We start from the raw sequence: 18,381 nt of genomic DNA on the forward strand, positions 1-18,381 counted from the left end.
TGAGGTTTCAAAGTTGATGTGCTCTTGAAAAGCTTGCCTCTTTCTGCTTGCTTTGTCCTGAGCCTAATCTACAGTCTGAACAAGTGTTTCTCTGTAAAAGACTTCCCTTTCCTCATTTGCTTTTTATTTCCCACAGTTGGGGCCATTTGTGAGCTCCTGAACTACCAAACAAAGCAAAGTAACTCTCAAAGATGTTGTGTTCAAAATGGTAATTGAAATGCCTAAAGAAGTACAATGGATTCAAAGCAGGAGGAAACCTGAGTGTGGGAAGCCTCTTCAGAGCTGGTTTCAGTGCTGCTCACCACAAACACTTTGGGTTTTGCAGGCTCGTCTAAGCTAAGTCTGGGTAGATGCCAAGTCCAGCCTTACAAAGGCTCATGGCATGAAGTGTCCATGGGGTGAGTTGGAGGCTAAGGCCTCTGTCTTTTATTAGAACCAATTAAATCCTGAATTACTGAAAATTCTGTCCTGCCTCTGTTTGCATTTCAAAACCATACTTAAAACATTCTACAGTTGTGATTTCAAGGATGATGCCTCTTGTATTCTCTCCAAGCCTGCAAGTTTTGTTTTTGAATGCCTAAGGAGAAAAATCGTGTGCTTGTTTTCCAGTTTATAAATCTGTACCATATTCATTTCTTAAACTGTATTATCTCTTGTTTCTCAATGAGGAAAATGAGAATCAGAGAAATTAAGGGATGTGCCCAAGTCACAAGGGCAAGGCCACGCTCAAATCTAGGTCTTACGGAGCCAAATTCTGTATGCATTCCATTATACAGTTTCCATGTGCACTTAAATTATATACACATTAACTATAAATGTACAAAACATACATGTGAACAAACATGTGTGCAAATATTACGTACCTTGCAATACAGAAATCCTAATTTACCAAACACATAACTGACACGACCATTCTCATTTCAGGAACATTAATCAGGGATTATTCTGAACAGAAAGTTCCCTGCTGGGTTTCCCTGGTGGCACAGTGGTTAAGAATCCGTCTGCCAATGCAGGGGACACGGGTTCGAGCCCTGGTCCGGGAAGATCCCACATACCGTGGAGCAACTAAGTCCATGCACTACAACTACTGAGTCTCTGCTCTAGAGCCCGCATGCCACAACTACTGAAGCCCGCGCGCCTAGAGTCCGTGCTCTGCAACAAAAGAAGCCACTGCAATGAGAAGCCTGCGCACCACAATGAAGAGTAGCCCCCGCTCACCGCAACTAGAGAAAGCCCACGCACAGCAACGAAGACCCAATACAGCCAAAAATAAATAAATAAAATAAATTTATACATTAAAAATAAAGAAAGTTCCCTGCTGCCTTTAAAATTGGAATCCATTGTTAAGAATTGATTTACTCATAAGTTGTCAGGCACGGATCTATTACATTCAGTGAGATTTTATCATTATTATTTTTTTAACAGAAAGTCTCACAGTAGAGTTGGCTTGCTGCCTTATTTCATCTATATAATTGCACTTGTTCCAGCATTGTCTTAGCCTAAATATACAAGGAAGCTTTGGGCCACTGCCTTTTTCACCTGCTAAGAGGGAGATGATATTAAAGGAAACAAAAGAAAACCCTTGATGAGGGTGTCCCTTGAAAGCCCCTCGATCCAGGGATCATGGAAAGGCATTAGCAAAAGTGATTTGTTTCTACCCTCCACCTCCTTTTAAGCTGGTGCAAAGTGGAGGAAAAGGGTAAGACAAAATCCAAATCTTCAAGTTAAAGTCTGCTTTGTAAGAAAGGAGTCCAGTTAGGAACTCCCAACATCACCTAGAGATAAGAGAGGAATGGAATCCCCATGGCCATCAAGGGCAAGGCTAACCCAAGAACGCACATCACAGACCACCCAGCCCCAGAGAATAGGGACCCGCTGGCTGGAAGGCTTAGCGGCCAATCTAAATTAACTGCCTTGTGGGGCTTAAGAAATGTGGAAATGATCTGAAAGAGAGTTTTAATCTCAGGTTTGGCTGTGGAGCATACAAATACAAGCTGATTTTCATATCTTTATAGATCAAAGCAGGACATGAATAAGAAAAGCATATGAAAATCACAAAAGCACATATCATAAGTCCCTGAATAAAATCGATGTAATTTTTAGATTATCATTTGGGCATGAATATCTCTGCCGCCTTTCATGAATAACAGTAAAAGCCACACACATAATATTTTATAGTTAGTAGGTATATTATTACAGTTTTAAGTTGAGAAAAGACTACAATAATAAAACCTACATGTGTCTGACATGTCACAGCTCTCATGATATCGCATAATATCTTATTTATTCTTACAATAACCCCTGAGGTATGTAAGATCTTACTCGCATTATGTTGGAGAAACTGAGTCTCACAAGAGATAGAGCTTCCTCCTGTGGTAACACAGTCAACCACTGGTTAAGTGCTGACTTTGAACCTGGGTCACCTGATTCAGGGTCAGCGCTCCTTCCACTAGACCAAATACTTCCCCTAATGAATTAAGCTGTATATTTTATATACATAGACATGTAAGGGAAAGTTCCTAAGATGGTATCTGATTTTGAGAAGGAAGAAGTGGCTTTGTATATCTACCTGTGTACACCTAGGGTGGCCACCTAACCTGTCTGTGCCTCAGTTTTTCACTGGAAAAATGAATGTAATGATAAAACTTGATTTAACTACTCCCAGAGTGTCAGGGAAATGAAGCTTGTTAAGTGCTATTATGCAAATAACAGATGTTATATATTAATTTTCATCTCTTGGTCTTTTGGACGAGCCAGGCTCTAGATTTATTTAAATTTGCAATGAAGATGCAGCAGCTCATATGGGTTTGGTAGATATATGGGGAAAGTTGTTAAAATTTGTCATTTCTCATGCTTGGTAGTGTGTGTCTCTGTAGCTCATAAGCTCAGTGGGTGGCAGGGAGGGCTATAAAGAGGTTGGGGTATTTTGCTCTCTTCCTAGCGTGTATGACCAGCGATGAAACATTCTAATGGCCATAGGTGGTGCCATGTTTACGGGGCAACCACTTAAACAGTGTCCCCCTCATAACTAGTAGAGCCAGATGAGCGTCTCTTCCTGCCTTAGAATAGGTAGCAAAGATTTAATCCTACTTTTGCGAGGCAGCACGGTGTAGTGGTTGAGAGTGCAGAGCAGTCTCTGGAATCCAACTGCCTACATCTAGACCCTGATCTACTCAAGTTACTTAACCTCGTTTTGCTTCAATTTCCTTATGTGTAAAATGGGGATGCCAACAGGGGATTCTTTTCCTATTTCCAACGTAATAAGCTATCACAGATTTAGCAGTTTAAAATAACACCCATTTATTATCTCCTAGTTCTACAGGTCAGAAGTTTGAGTATAGTGTGGCTTAGAGTCTTATAAGCCTGAAATCAAGGGGTCGTCAGAGATGTGTTCCCTTCTGGAAGCTCTGGGGATGAATCAGTTCCAAGGTCACTCAGGTTGTTGGCTGCATTTAGTTTCTTGAGGTTAAAGGCCCGAGGTCCCTGCATCTTTGCTGGCTGTCAGCAGGATCCTCTCTCAGATCCTTAAGGCTGCCTACATTCCTTGCTGTGTTGCATCTTCCATATTCAAACTAGCGATGATGTTTCAAATTCTCTCATATTTGGAATCTCTGACTTCCCCTTTGCTGCATCACTTCCGACTCCAGCTGGACAAAATCATCTGCTTAAGGGCTCATGTGATTCGACTGGGTCCACCTAAATAATCTAGGAGAGTCTCACTGTCCTAAGATCTGTATCCTTAATTACATCTGCAGGGCCCCTTTTGCCATGTAACATATTTACAAATTCTGACGACTAGGACAACATAGACATCTTGGGTGTGGGACGTGGGTGCATTCTGCCCACCACAAATAGTACCTGCCTCATGGAGTAATTGTGAGAGCTAAGTGAGTTTGTTTGTTTTTGAATATAATATAAACACTTGGGTTTTTAATCTATTTTAAGTGTTTCAGTCCATTATAATAATTATTCTTTTTGATGCTCAAATTATCCCATCTTTGACCAGTGGAAGGCAGTTCAAGTTGTCTCTCGTGACCTTCTAACAAGATTCCACTAGGTTTTTCTGGCAGGATAAGATGCCCAGGCTCCTGCCCCAAACCTGGAATCAGCTATTTCTATGAGGAATCCTGGTTCCTTTCCATGGGAAATGGTATGTAGAGACCACAGTCTGGGTGCTAAGAGTAGAATCTCTCTTCAAATGGATTTGTAGTGCTCTTGTATGTTTGGACAATAACTTCATCCTTCTCAGCATCTCATTATTCCTGTCCCTAATGAACATCTGGTCTCACCTGGATGTTCCCACTTCCCCTCTTATTTATAACAGCCAGTGTTCCTGTGATTCCTCACCTTTCCGTCAACCAGACTGTCCCACTTCTCTTAATTTTTTCATTCTTCTCATCTAAGCCAGACACCCTTGCTCATCTCTGACCTTCTACGACATCAAGTGGGGAATACTTCCATAATGCTGAAGAATAGTGGTACCATTTTTCACAGATTATTTCTATTTTAAGAAAATTTCTTGAAGGGAGCTAACTTCCTATTTGCTATCCAGGGCTTTGGTAGGCAAACTTAACTCTTTCTTAACCCAGAACAACAGTGCTTTGAAACACCATGGCAGCAGCCAGCCCAGTCACCAGAGCAGGGAGACATCAGAAAACCAACAACTCCCTCAGGTATGTATGTTTCCTAGGAAGCCTGGGTGACTGCATGTTGAAATTTTTAACTAGAGTTTCTGAGTAATGAAAATACTGAGGAGTTAGTTTACCGAAACCATTTTTGAGCCACCTACCCACTTAAAAACATGATAAATACTAAGGGGCTACTCTCTGAAAAAATATACATGCACACCAAAATATATCAACAATTTCATAAACTTCAAGGATCTGCCAGGGACTCAAACTATCTTGAAGAGTCTAATTTGTTTGCACAACTAGGTTCTGATTTGCATCAGCTTGTTGGAAGCAGCTGGATGTGGAGGTTGGGAGGGGGTGTGGACAGAAGGGAACATAGCTGGAACCAGGATGTTGGTTTTAAATTTCTCCACTCAACATTATTCATGCTCTGGTCTAGACCAATGAATGTTATTTCTGGTGCCCGTCATGAATTATTTGCTACCATTCCACAATATTATATTTGTAGAAATTGGAAGTCAGCTCTTAATAACTTGGGATAATTCTTGGAATACAGAAAGCACTCAAAAATGTTGGCTGGTTTTAGGCAAAGAAAAGACTGTCAAAGAGCTGTCAAATGTGGCCAACCCGGGAGGGACCATCAGGAACCAGGAAAAGCTCACTAACATACTCTGGGTCTTGTGTGCTTACAGAGCTCTTGACAATTTCTATATGGTTCATCAGCATTGACAGTGCCTTAATGGATCATCTCTCACTTTCTACCCCAAGACTAGTCAGATGGTTTCCAAGATGGTTCTCCACTAAAGGCTTGGGATGCAGCACTGGATAATCCCTTTTTCAGAGCACTGTCTCAGGCACTCACTTATTTCTCACAACAACCTGTGGGGCAGTCCCCATGATACAAATGCTCAGAGACGTTAAGTGATAATGGTAATAATAATAGCAGTAGTAGCTACTATTTATTGAGCATTCATTATGTTTCAACCTCTTGCTATTATTTTTTTGTTTAATTAATTTATTTTTTTATTCAGCAGGTTCTTATTAGCTATCCTTTTTATACATATCAGTGTATACATGTCAATCCCAATCTCCCAATTCATCACACCACCACCACCACCCCCGGCTGCTTTCCCCCCTTGGTGTCCATACATTTGTTCTCTACATCTGTGTCTCAATTTCTGCCCTGCAAACCGGTTCATCTGTACCATTTTTCTAGGTTCCACATATATGCGTTAATATACAATATTTGTTTTTCACTTTCTGACTTATTTCACTCTGTATGACAGTCTCTAAATTCATCCATGTCCCTACAAATGACCCAGTTTCGCTCCTTTTCATGGCTGAGTAATATTCCATTGTATATATGTACCACATTTTCTTTATCCATTTGTCTGTTGCTGGGCATTTAGGTTGCTTCCATGACCTAGCTATTGTAAATAGTGCTGCAATGAACATTGGGGTGCATGTGTCTTTTTGAATTATGCTTTTCTCTGGGTATATGCCCAGTAGTGGGATTGCAGGGTCATATGATAATTCTATTTTTAGTTTTTTAAGGAACCTCCATACTGTTCTCCATAGTGGCTGTATCAATTTACAATCACACCAGCAGTGCAAGAGGGTTCTGTTTTCTCCATACCCACTCCAGCATTTGTTGTTTGTAGATTTTCTGATGATGGCCATTCTAACTGGTGTGAGGTGATACCTCATTGTAGTTTTCATCTGCATTTCTCTAATAATTAGTGATGTTGAGAAGCTTTTCATGTGCTTCTTGGCCATCTGTATTTCCACTATGGAGAAATGTCTATTTAGGTCTTCTGCCCATTTTTTGATTGGTTTGTTTGTTTTTTTAATATTGAGCTGCATGAGCTGTTTATATATTTTGGAGATTAATCCTTTGTCGATTGATTCATTTGCAAATAGTTTTTCCCATTCTGAGGGTTGTCTTTTCACCTTGTTTGTAGTTTCCTTTGCTTTGCAAAAGCTTTTAAGTTTCATTAGGTCCTATTTGTTTATTTTTCTTTTTATTTCCATTACTCTAGGAGGTGGATCAAAAAGATCTTGCTGTGATTTATGTCAAAGAGTGTTCTTCCTATGTTTTCCTCTAAGAATTTTATGGTGTCCAGTCTTACATTTAGGTCTATAATACATCTTGAGCTTATTTTTGTGTATGGTGTTAGGGAGTGTTCTAACTTCATTCTTTTGCATGTAGTTGTCCAGTTTCCCCAGCACCACTTACTGAAGAGACTGTCCTTTCTGCATGGTATACCCTTGCCTCCTTTGTCATAGATTAGTTGACCATAAGTGTGTGCATTTATCTCTGGGCTTTATATCCTGTTCCATTGATCTATATTTCTGTTCTTGTGCCAGTACCATATTGTCTTGATTACTGTAGCTTTGTAGTGTAGTCTGAAGTCAGGGAGTCTGATTCCTCCAGCTCCATTTTTTTCCCTCAAGGCTGCTTTGGCTATTCGAGGCCTTTTGTGTCTCCATACAAATTTTAAGATTTTTTGTTTTAGTTCTGTAAAAAATGCCATTGGTAATTTGATAGGGATTGCATTGAATCTGTAGGTTGCGTTGGGTCGTATAGTTATTTTCACAATACTGATTCTTCCAATCCAAGAAAATGGTATATCTCTCCATCTGTTGGTATCATCCTTAATTTTTTTCAACAGTGTCTTAATAGTTTTCTGCATACAGGTCTTTTGTCTCCCTAGGTAGGTTTATTCCTAGGTATTTTATTCTTTTTGTTGCAATGGTAAATGGAAGTGTTTCCTTAATTTCTCTTTCAGAGTTTTCATCATTAGTGTATAGGAATGCAAGAGATTTCTGTGCATTAATTTTGTATCCTGCAACATTACCAAATTCATTGATTAGCTCTAGTAGTTTTCTGGTGGCATCTTTAGGATTCTCTTTGTATAGTATCATGTCGTCTGCAAACAGTGAAGTTTTACTTCTTCTTTTCCAATTTGTGTTCCTTTTATTTCTTTTTCTTCTCTGATTGCCATGGATAGGACTTCCAAAACTATGTTGAATAATAGTGGTGAGAGTGGACATCCTTGTCTTGTTCCTGATCTTAGAGGAAATGCTTTCAGTTTTTCACCATTGAGAATGATGTTTGCTGTGGGTTTGTTGTATATGGCCTTCATTATGTTGAGGTAGGTTCCCTCTACGCCCACTTTCTGGGGAGTTTTTATCATAAATGTGTGTTGAATTTTGTCAAAAGCTTTTTCTGCATCTATTGAGAAGATCATATTGTTTTTATTCTTCAATTTGTTAATATGGTGTATCACATTGATTAATTTGCAATATTGAAGAATCCTTGCATCCCTGGGATAAATCCCACTTGATCATGGTGTACGATGCTTCTAATGTGCTGTTGGATTCTGTTTGCTGGTATTTTGTTGAGGATTTTTGCATCTATATTCATCAGTGAGATTGGTCTGTAATTTTATTTTTTTGTTGTATCTTTGTCTGGTTTTGGTATCAGGGTGACGGTGTCCTCATAGAATGAGTTTGGGAGTGTTCCTTCCTCTGCAATTTTTTGGAAGAGTTTGAGAAGGATAGGTGTTAGCTCTTTTCTAAATGTTTGATGTAATTCACCTGTGAAGCCATCTGGTTCTGGACATCTGTTTGCTGTAAGATTTTTAATCACAGTTTCAATTTCATTACTTGTGATTGGTCTGTTCATATTTTCTATTTCTTCCTGTTTCAGGCTTGGAATGTTACACCTTTCTAAGATATTGTTCATTTATTCCAGATTGTCAATTTTATTGGCATAGAGTTGCTTGTGGTAGTCTCTTAGGATGCTTTGTATTTCTGTGGTGTCTGTTGTAATTTTTCCTTTTTCATTTCTAATTTTATTGATTTGAGTCCTCTCCCTCTTTTTCTTGATGAGTGACTAATGGTTTATCAATTTTGTTTATCTTCTCAAAGAACCAGCTTTTAGTTTTATTGATCTTTGCTATTGTTTTCTTTGTTTCTATTTCCTTTATTTCTGATCTGAACTTTATGATTTCTTTCCTTCTGCTAACTTTGGGCTTTTTTTGTTCTTCTTTATCTAATTCCTTTAGGTGTAAAGTTAGATTGTTTTTTTGAGATTTTTCTTGTTTCTTGAGGTAGGCTTGTATAGCTATAAACTTCCCTCTTAGAACTGCTTTTGCTGCATCCCATAGGTTTTGGATCGTTGTGTTTTCATTATCATTTGTCTCTAGGTATTTTTTGATTTCCCCTTTGATTTCTTCAGTGATCTCTTGGTTATTTAGTAATGTATTGTTTAGCCTCCATGTGTTTGTGTTTTTTTCCTTGTAATTGATTTCTAATCTCATAGTGTTGTGGTGAGAAAAGATGCTTAATATGATTTCAATTTTCTTCAATTTAATGAGGCTTGATTTGTGACCCAAGATGTGATCTGTCCTGGAGAACGTTCCGTGCACACTTGAGAAAAAAGTGTAATCTGCTGTTTTTGGATGGAATGTCCTATAAATATCAATTATATCTATCTTGTCTATTGTGTCATTTAAAGCTTGTGTTTCCTTATTAATTTTCTGTTTGGATGTCTGTCCATTGGTGTAAGTGAGGTGTTAAAGTCCCCCACTATTATTGTGTTACTGTTGATTTCCTCTTTTATAGCTGTTAGCAGTTGCCTTATGTATTGAGGTGCTCCTATGTTGGGTGCATATATATTTATAATTGTTAAATCTTCTTCTTGGATTGATCCCTTGATCATTATGTAGTGTCCTTCCTTGTCTCTTGTAACATTCTTATTTTAAAGTCTATTTTATCTGATATGAGTATTGCTACTCCAGCTTTCTTTTGATTTCCATTTACGTGGAATATCTTTTTCCATCCCCTCACTTTCAGTCTGAATGTGTCCCTAGGTCTGAAGTGGGTCTCTTGGAGACAGCACATATATGGTTCTTGCTTTTGTATCCACTCAGCAAGCCTGTGTCTTTTGGTTGGAGCATTAATCCATTTATGTTTATGGTAATTATCAGTATGTATGTTCCTATTACCATTTTCTTAGTTATTTTGGGTTTGTTTTTGTAGGTCCTTTTCTTCTTTTGTGTTTTTCACTTAGTGAATTTCCTTTAGCATTTGTTGTAGAGCTGTTTTGTTGGTGCTGAATTCCCTTAGCTTTTGCTTGTCTGTAAAGCTTTTGATTTCTCTGTTGAGTGTGAATGATATCCTTGCCGGGTAGAGTAATTTTGGTCGTAGGTTCTTCCCTTTCATTACTTTAAGTATATCATGCCAATCCCTTCTGGCTTGTAGAGTTTCTGCTGAGAAATCAGCTGTTAATCTTATGGGAGTTCCCTTGTATGTTATTTGTCATTTTTCCCTTGCTGCTTTCAATAATTTTTCTTTGTCTTTAATTTTTGCCAAGTTGATTACTACGTGTCTTGGCATGTTTCTCCTTGGGTTTATCCTGTATGGGACTCTCTGCACTTCTTGGACTTGGGTGGCTATTTCCTTTCCCATGTTAGGGAAGTTTTTGACTATAATCTCTTCAAATATTTTCTCGAGTCCTTTCTCTCTCTCTTCTCCTTCTGGGACCCCTATAATGTGAATATTGTTGCGTATAATGTTGTCCCAGAGGTCTCTTAGGCTGTCTTCATTTCTATTCATTCTTTTTTCTTTATTCTGTTCCGTGGCAGTGAATTCCACCATTCTGTCTTCCAGGTCACTTATCCGTTCTTCTGCCTCAGTTATTCTGCTATTGATTTCTTCTAGTGTATTTTTCATTTTAGTTATTGTGTTGTTCATCTCTGTTTGTTTGTTCTTTAATTCTTCTAGATCTTTGTTTAACATTTCTTGCATCTTCTCTACCTTTGCCTCCATTCTTTTTCCGAGGTCTTGGAGCATCTTCATTACCATTATTCTGAGTTATTTTTCTGGAAGGTTTCCTATATCCACTTCATTTAGTTTCTTTTCTGGGGTTTTATCTGGTTCCTTCATCTGGTACATAGCCCTCTGCCTTTTCATCTTGTCTGTTTTTCTGTGAATGTGGTTTTTGTTCCACAGGCTGCAGGATTGTAGTTCTTCTTGCTTCTGCTGTCTGCCCTCTGGTGGATGAGGCTAAGAGGCTTGTGCAAGTTTCCTGATGTGTGGGACTGGTGGTGGGTAGAGCTGGCTGGTGCTTTGGTGGGCAGAGCTCAGTAAAACTTTAATCCACTTGTCTGCTGGTGGGTGGGGCTGGGTTCCCTCCCTGTTGGTTGTTTGGCCTGAGGTGACCCAGCACTGGTGCCTACCTGGGCTCTTTGGTTGGGCTAATGGTGGACTCTGGGATGGCTCATGCCAAGGAGCACTTCCCAGAACTTCTGGTGCCAGTGTCCTTGTCCTCATGGTGAGACACAGTCACCCCCTGCCTCTGCAGAAGACCCTCCAACACTAGCAGGTAGGTCTGGTTCAGTCTCCTATGGGGTCACTGCTCCTTCCCCTGGGTCCTGATGTGCACACTACTTTGTGTGTGCCCTCCAAGAGTGGAGTCTCTGTTTCCGCCCGTCCTGTCAAAGTCCTGCAGTCAAATCCCAGTAGTCTTCAAAGTCTGATTCTCTAGGAATTCCTCCTCCAGTTGCCGGACCCCCAGATTGGGAAGCCTGACGTGGGCCTCAGAACCTTCACCCCAGTGGGTGGACTTCTGTGGTATAAGTGTTCTCCAGTCGGTGAGTCACCCACACAGCAGTTATGGGATTTGATTTTATTGTTTTTGCGCCCCTCTACTGTCTCACTGTGGCTTCTCCTGTGTCTTTGGATGTGGTGTATCTTTTTTGGTGAGTTCCAGTGTCTTCCTGTCGATTATTGTGCAGCAGTTAGTTGTGATTCTGGTGTTCTTGCAAGAGAGAGTGAGAGCACATCCTTCTACTCTGCCATTTTGAACCAATCTCCCTTGCTATTATTCTGTATATGTAAACTCATGTAATCCTCACAGCACCTCTAATGATGTAGGTACTGGTACCCCCATTTCATAGATGAAGGGACTAGGGTGCAGAGAAATTAAGTGACCTGCACCGGCTGGAGGTGACTCAGTTAGTAAATAGCAGAGTTGGGATCAGGACATGGATTTATTCCCTACAAAGCCCAGTTTGTCAAATACTATGCTATTTATATAAAGCACAATAATATCCTACATAAAATCAACAACTCTTTTTACTGAGGCCCTTGTCCAGGAGGTTTTTGTAAAGAGGATGCTTTGTTCTTGTGTTTAGTACGTCTGCATCCTTATAACTTGAAGTCCACCGAACTCTTTTACATTCTGTACTCATGCTAGAGAATCTCAGAGAGGAAAAGGATGTTTATTCGTCACCAGATATTGTAGCTCTGAGGTACAAGAATTCTGGGAGAACAGGCCAAAACTGAAGATGAAGGAACGGTTTTCTTGTAGACACAGAGGTCCCTGAGGCTGTGATTTATTTGACATTTGTGAAGTGAAATTCAACAGGTTTTTTATGGCTGATTTGAAGCCCATGTCATACCATGTTTTATGGTTCCAAATGAACAAAGTAGAGAAAAGTTCCCCAAAGAAAACTGAACAGGTGTTTTGGGGGCTACAGGACATTTCTGTTATATGGTGAAGAATCTCCATTTGATGGTAAATCATTAAGTTGCCTCAGGTCATGGGTTGGAGTGTGCTTTAGTGGTTTCTAAAAGAAGCCTAGAATGCCTTTCCTTTCCACAAATATCCTTTTAGTAAAAATGTCCTTGACACTGAGGGCTTTGACTAATTCAGAAATTGCTCCTGTCAGCACTGCCAGAGGAGCCATGGCAGATGTGAGCAGAGGCCTGGACTGGCAGAGGCTGGTGGGTCCTCAGGCTCAAATACACCCAGATAGACAGAATATTGGTTTTCTGATGGTAATAATGTTGGCACACAAATTTATGCTTTGGAAACTGTTAGTTCTCACTTCTTGAGAAGGTCATGGCCCTGGAGACACAGGGTAACTTGGGAGCTTTTGACAAGAAAATCTCTTGATATCCTAATTTATTAACCTATTGAGCTTGGGCTTGCCAAAGGGAACCTCCAAGTTCACCCCGATTCTCTAATTCCTGAACGGCTCTAGAGACAAGCCTAACTGTACACTAGTCTGAAGTAAGATCAGCAAAAGCAGGATGTGAACAACGTGTACATTCAAAGTCTTGTAATACATGCTTCCATATTAATTTTTTTAAAGTGGGTGCACATCAGTTATCTGGGTTTAAAACTCTGAACCACTGTGACTTCAGGCATGTATTACAGTTCCCTGCACATGGTATGAACTCAAGAAATATTTGTAGAAAAGATGCTGTTGAATGATTTATCATCTGGTCCTAATGAATTTCTGAAATAAAAGTTTCATAGATAATTTTTTTTTGGTTAACATTTATCAGTTGTGTGCTTTGGAGATCCAGCATACCTGCCATTCAGACCCTATTGAAAATGTAATATCTACTATCCATTAATTCATTCTAAAATATTTAATATGTATCTATAACATTCTGGGCACAATGAATCACCATTTAATTCCACTGTTATGAAACTCTGGAGAAAAGTAAGTAATGAATAGGATTCCATGCTTTTATTTGTATTTTATCCAAATACGTCTTATGTTTCTAAGTGGTGCTAAAAGGTTGAAGTTGGATATGTTAAGACACGGCTAATTTAAAAAGTCTAATTTAAATTCCCATTTAAAGTGAATTAGCACTAAAGACTTAGCAATGCTACAAGTGGGTTGTTTTGTATTAGTCTTTAGATTGTGTGATTCATGCAGGATCTCAATCTTGGGGTCTTTTCCAGGTATCTCTATCTTTTGAAGATACTCTGAAGCAGTCTGGATTTAGGTAGGGCCATACAATTTACTGTCTCAACTGGGGCAACTTTGAGTGTGATAATTACACCGGTGCAATAAGTATAAATGGGATTCTCTCAGGCAAATAGGGTCGTATATTCATCCTAGGAAAGGACATGGGTTGAAAGATCAGGAGTTGATACACACGGGCTGCCTTATCAAGTGCATGTCACGTCCCCTTTCTGGGTTTCAGTTTATCTGAATGAAAAGTAAAAGGGTTGTACTAAAACCAAAGCTACTGTTTCCTTCAAACTCCACCACTTTACGCTTACAAACAGTCTCAAAGGAAAGAGTCTCATTATGTTTTTGAAACAGCTTCAAACTGAGAGACAGCTGGACAGACAAACACATAAAACCCTTCTCCTCTCCCCTTTTAAAAACCACACTGTTATAAAAGCTTACATCATAGTTGAAATAAATCAACACTTGCTTACTTTAGGGTTGGTAAACATTTCATCTTCAATACCTGAAGCATTGTGTTGAGAAGGATTCTGAGGCCACATCTGCGCTCAGCAGGAAAGAAACCAAAACAAACAAACAAACAAAGACCCTTGATCCATTAGTGATGGTTTCTGGGGTCATGGGAACAGAAGAGAGAGGCAGGGAGGGTGGGAGGGGTTAGGGGCTGTGTGTGTGTGCCAGTCCTTTGCTATAACTGGCTTAAGGTCTCTGGTGCTAAAATACAAAACAAACAAACAAAAATCTCATATGTAGGGTAAATCTGCTCCATATTGATATCTAACACTGTATTAGTCTCACCCAGAGTTTTTTTTTTTTTTTTTTTTTTTTTTTTTTGGTGCCGTACGCGGGCCTCTCACTGTTGTGGCTTCTCCCGTCGCGGAGCACAGGCTCCGGACGCGCAGTCTCAGCGGCCATGGCTCGCGGGCCCAGCCGCTCCGCGGCATGTGGGATCCTCCCGGACCGGGGCACGAACCCGTGTCCCCTGCATCGGCAGGTGGACTCTCAACCACTGCGCCACCAGGGAAGCCCTCACCCAGAGATTTTTTTCTCCTCTTCCTTGTTCTCAGCGCCCTTTCATGAACACTCAAGTAGCAGAGTAGAAGTGATGGTCCTCAACCCTGGCTGCATGTTAGAATCACATAGGACCTCTGGGGATGGGGCCCAAGCTTTATTGGTTTTAACATCCTCCACAACCAGGGGATTTTACTGTCCAGCCAGGATGAAGAACCACTGGCATAGGGTCTGGAACGGGAGATGGGAGCCAGGACACCCAGCTCTCTTGTTCTTTATTAAGGCTGTGTGACCTTGGATATATTACTTAGATTATCTTAGTTTGTAAAATGAATTTGGACTCAAGCATTCTCTAGCTTTAACTTTCTGTGACTAAAGCATGAGGAGGTGAAGAATATCATGGTGTGTTAACTCAGACACTACAGATGTCCTTCTCTTTGTAAATTCAAGGAAAGCTGACTTTGTTGTCAAAGAGATAAATCTTACAGGAAATGATCGGGAAACAAATACACATCACTCTCCCATGCATGAAAAATCATAATTTCTTGAAAGAGGCAGCTAAGTTATGTAATATTGTTGATAGAATCCCTTGTCTAAGCTGTTCTTGCAAATGTTTTTTTTTTAAGTGCTAAAAATCCATGGACATAATTTACTACTTTCAACACATATTTTAATTGCTTGCACCTCTGACTTTAGCAGACATCTCGGCATTCCCACTATTTAGTAATTTGACATCTTACCTGAGTGACAGCAACATTTGTCCCATCGGTGACTTCCACACTCATATTATAAATGGACCTCTGCTCTGCATCCAAAGGTTTTGCAATGACAATGGTCCCAACGCCCTTCTCTGCGTCAAAAGAGCTGTCAAAATTGCCCCCTGACGAGTTCACAAAAACAACAGGAAATTAGCATATCTGAAAAGTTATTACACATATTGAAGCATACAGCTTTAAAGGGACATCTTATATAGAAACGTTTTTTGACAGGCATCCCTATTGCTCAATTTTGTACATCTTAAATGGGACCCTTTGTTTTTTAACTTAATTCATATTTCAAAGCACAGCCTCTACAATGCATAACAAATATCACAAAAAAGAATGTATTGCAAAAATCCCCTCAGCACTAATGTTATAGCAGTGAAGCATAAACTGACTCCAGAAAATATTTAGAAAGCCGAAGTCCCTTCAACCCCTTGTGGCTTCTGGGCTAGGAATTTGTAGATCCTTTGCTTTTCCAAAGTATTGATAGATTAAATTCTAGGTAAACAAACAGTCCAATTATTATTAACAAAAATGAGCAGACACTCTGAAATCCATTCCAGGATTGATGGTAAACATGTGGTTGGTAGAGTTCAGATTCCCTCAATTAGATGTCAGAAATAAAGTTATAAATATTAGAAAATAAGAAAAAGCAATAAAATTGAATTTCTTATTAAAAGTTCTCTCTCTGTAAGTTGGGATATTTATAGAAATATATTTTTGCCATCTTGACAGTGTGACTTAACTTCCTCCCCCCAAAATAGAAAGTTTATGGGAGATTTACAAAATGAAATCTGGAAAGAAGGAGATGAAAACATCAGCTATGGAACATCAACTGATAAAATAATCCATAGAAAAGTTTAGAAAACTTTACTTTTCTCCCCCTGAACTAGGTGTAATCCATAATCTGTAACTAATGTGCCTAAGACAGCATAGACTTTGTGGAAATTACTGTAGGTGTTTCCATCTCTGTGAACCAAAGTGTAGTTTATGATCTTTTTCAAAATGAAAGATTTTTTTTTTTAAGGGGAGAGAAGATATTGGTATAAGTGCTGGAACGATTTTAATTAAGTATCAGTATATGTTCACAAGCTCTATTTACTTTAGCCTGAAATTTCATCATGTCCACAAATTTTGTTCTTGGACAGTAATTTTATTTAACTACAGCATGTAGGGCAATGCATTTACTGAATTTCATATTTTAGAAAAGAAATCTTGGCTTCTCTTTTTTGCATTTAATTTTGATTATCAGTCAACAATATACAATTTCTATGATATTAGAATTAGAAATGGGCAGATGAGTTAAAGGAAAAGAGAATTTTACCTAAACTGCTGGAATCTGATGTATAATGACACGAAATAAATAATATGGTGTATTTAAAAAAAACCTGGTCATACATATGACCAGGTTTTTCAGATACTTATTGCGTGTAGCTGTCATATACACTTGAGATTATTTAATTGCTAGAGAGAACATAATTGCCCTTGACATTTAATTAAAGTTAAGGAGATATGGGTGTACCAGAGAATTGCTTGGAGATGTAGTTTTCAAAAATTTCATCTCAAAAAGAGACTCATCTTCCACTTAATATCTTTAATTGATTTACTGAGAAATACTAAATGTTAACTCCAAAAAATGTCTTTTGAAGAACAGGATAAAGAGAAATGGGAGGAAATCTAGGCTGAAAGGGAAGTAAGCCTTAGGTCACCATGCCTATTTCAAAGGGAATGTTTCATCTTGATAATCACATGAAATGAAATGTACGACTGATTCAAGTGTCTTGAATAACCCTCCTAATGAGCAAAGAAAAATCATTTGCTATCAAGTGGTATATTATGAAAAAAAAACCTCTGCCATGGAAACTTTCAAAGAAAAGACATAAAATTGCCTCAGACTGTGTAGAAGGAAAGATGGGAAAGCAACTTCTCAAGCCATTTCTAGTGGGTATTAAATCATATTTTAAATCACATTTAAAATCATCTTTAGAATGTCTTCCTAACCAAGATTTTTACTTTCTTAAATTTGAGTACTATGATTTTTTGGGGGGGGCAGTGGAGGAGAGTCAATTATTTTGGAAGGTGAAAATTTGTAGGTCAAAGTAAAATAGAAACTACACTAACTATAAGCCTTTAATTTGCTCCAGTTTGAAGACAAATAAAAATGAAATTTAGAGAACACACAAGCAAAGATTTCCAGTTTCAGTTACTGTTTCTATGGGGCAACTCTATTTCCTCTCCCTCACTGCCCTAGAGTCACATTTTCCTCGGGGCCTTCCCTATACAGAAATACATCATCGTTTCATGTGCTTAGTGGCATAAAATTTACACATTTTACATATGGCATATAGATTGTGCACCTTCTTATTAGTCATTTTTTGTATCAAAAAACATTTTTGGCTACTTTTATGGTGGTGTTAATTTTTATTTTATGTTGGAGTATAGTTGAGTAACAATGTTGTGTTAGTTTCAGGTGTACAGCAAAGTGATTCAGTTATACATATACATGTACCTATCCTTTTTCAAATTCTTTTCCCATTTAGGTTATTGGAGAACACTGGGCAGAGCACAGGGAACTCTCCTCAATATGGTAGTGATTTTTTACAGTTTTCTCTCCTCCTGCCTGTGTGTGTGTGTGTGTGTGTGTGTGTATCTCCCCCATTCACCTTTACTGTTTCAAATACTCTAGAACAGAAAAGTTGAAAGGGGCAGGGGAGATAGACAAAGAAAGCCTGTGAGTGTCTTTCCATCCATCAATAAGGCTAGCAGCCTCTGATACTCACTTCTAGGGCTTTAGCTCCTAGTTAAACCAAGATTTCATGTAAAACCAGGTTCCCCAAATCTTCCCTGAGTTTTAAAATGAATTTCTGACAAGGGATACAGAATCTGGACCAGCAGTTCACCATCAACCCTCCCGCAATTTCATAACCTACCACTTAAGCCTCCCATTTCATGAACGACTCCATCTCTCTCCCCCAGGCCTCAGTTTTCAGGCTCCCTTTTAGCCTGAAAGTTTATTTCATTTTGTAGGAACCCATGTCCAATTCATCTGGGGTGAGAATATTAAATGGAAGGAGTCTGCTTTCACTAGCAGCATTCTGTTTAAAGAAGATGTGCTTCCTCAGAGCCAGTAACAACATGCAAAGCCAGAGTGTGCTGGGGCAGCAGCGCTGGGCTAAACAAAGGGTGGGGAGGAGGGAG

General features: G+C 39.1%; 1 protein-coding gene across 2 annotated transcripts in view; it reads right to left on the reverse strand.

Moving 5' to 3' along the window:
* The window catches only part of FAT3 (FAT atypical cadherin 3), a 560,699-nt gene that overhangs the window by 121,447 nt on the left and 420,871 nt on the right, over positions 1-18,381 (reverse strand). For both annotated transcript variants that reach the window (XM_060017235.1, XM_060017234.1), the window contains exon 6: positions 15,163-15,302. In XM_060017235.1, the coding sequence (XP_059873218.1) occupies positions 15,163-15,302 (140 nt within the window). The remainder of the gene's footprint in view (positions 1-15,162; positions 15,303-18,381) is intronic.

The sequence above is a fragment of the Delphinus delphis genome, chromosome 8 (genome assembly GCF_949987515.2).
Source record: "Delphinus delphis chromosome 8, mDelDel1.2, whole genome shotgun sequence".
NCBI lineage: Eukaryota > Metazoa > Chordata > Mammalia > Artiodactyla > Delphinidae > Delphinus > Delphinus delphis.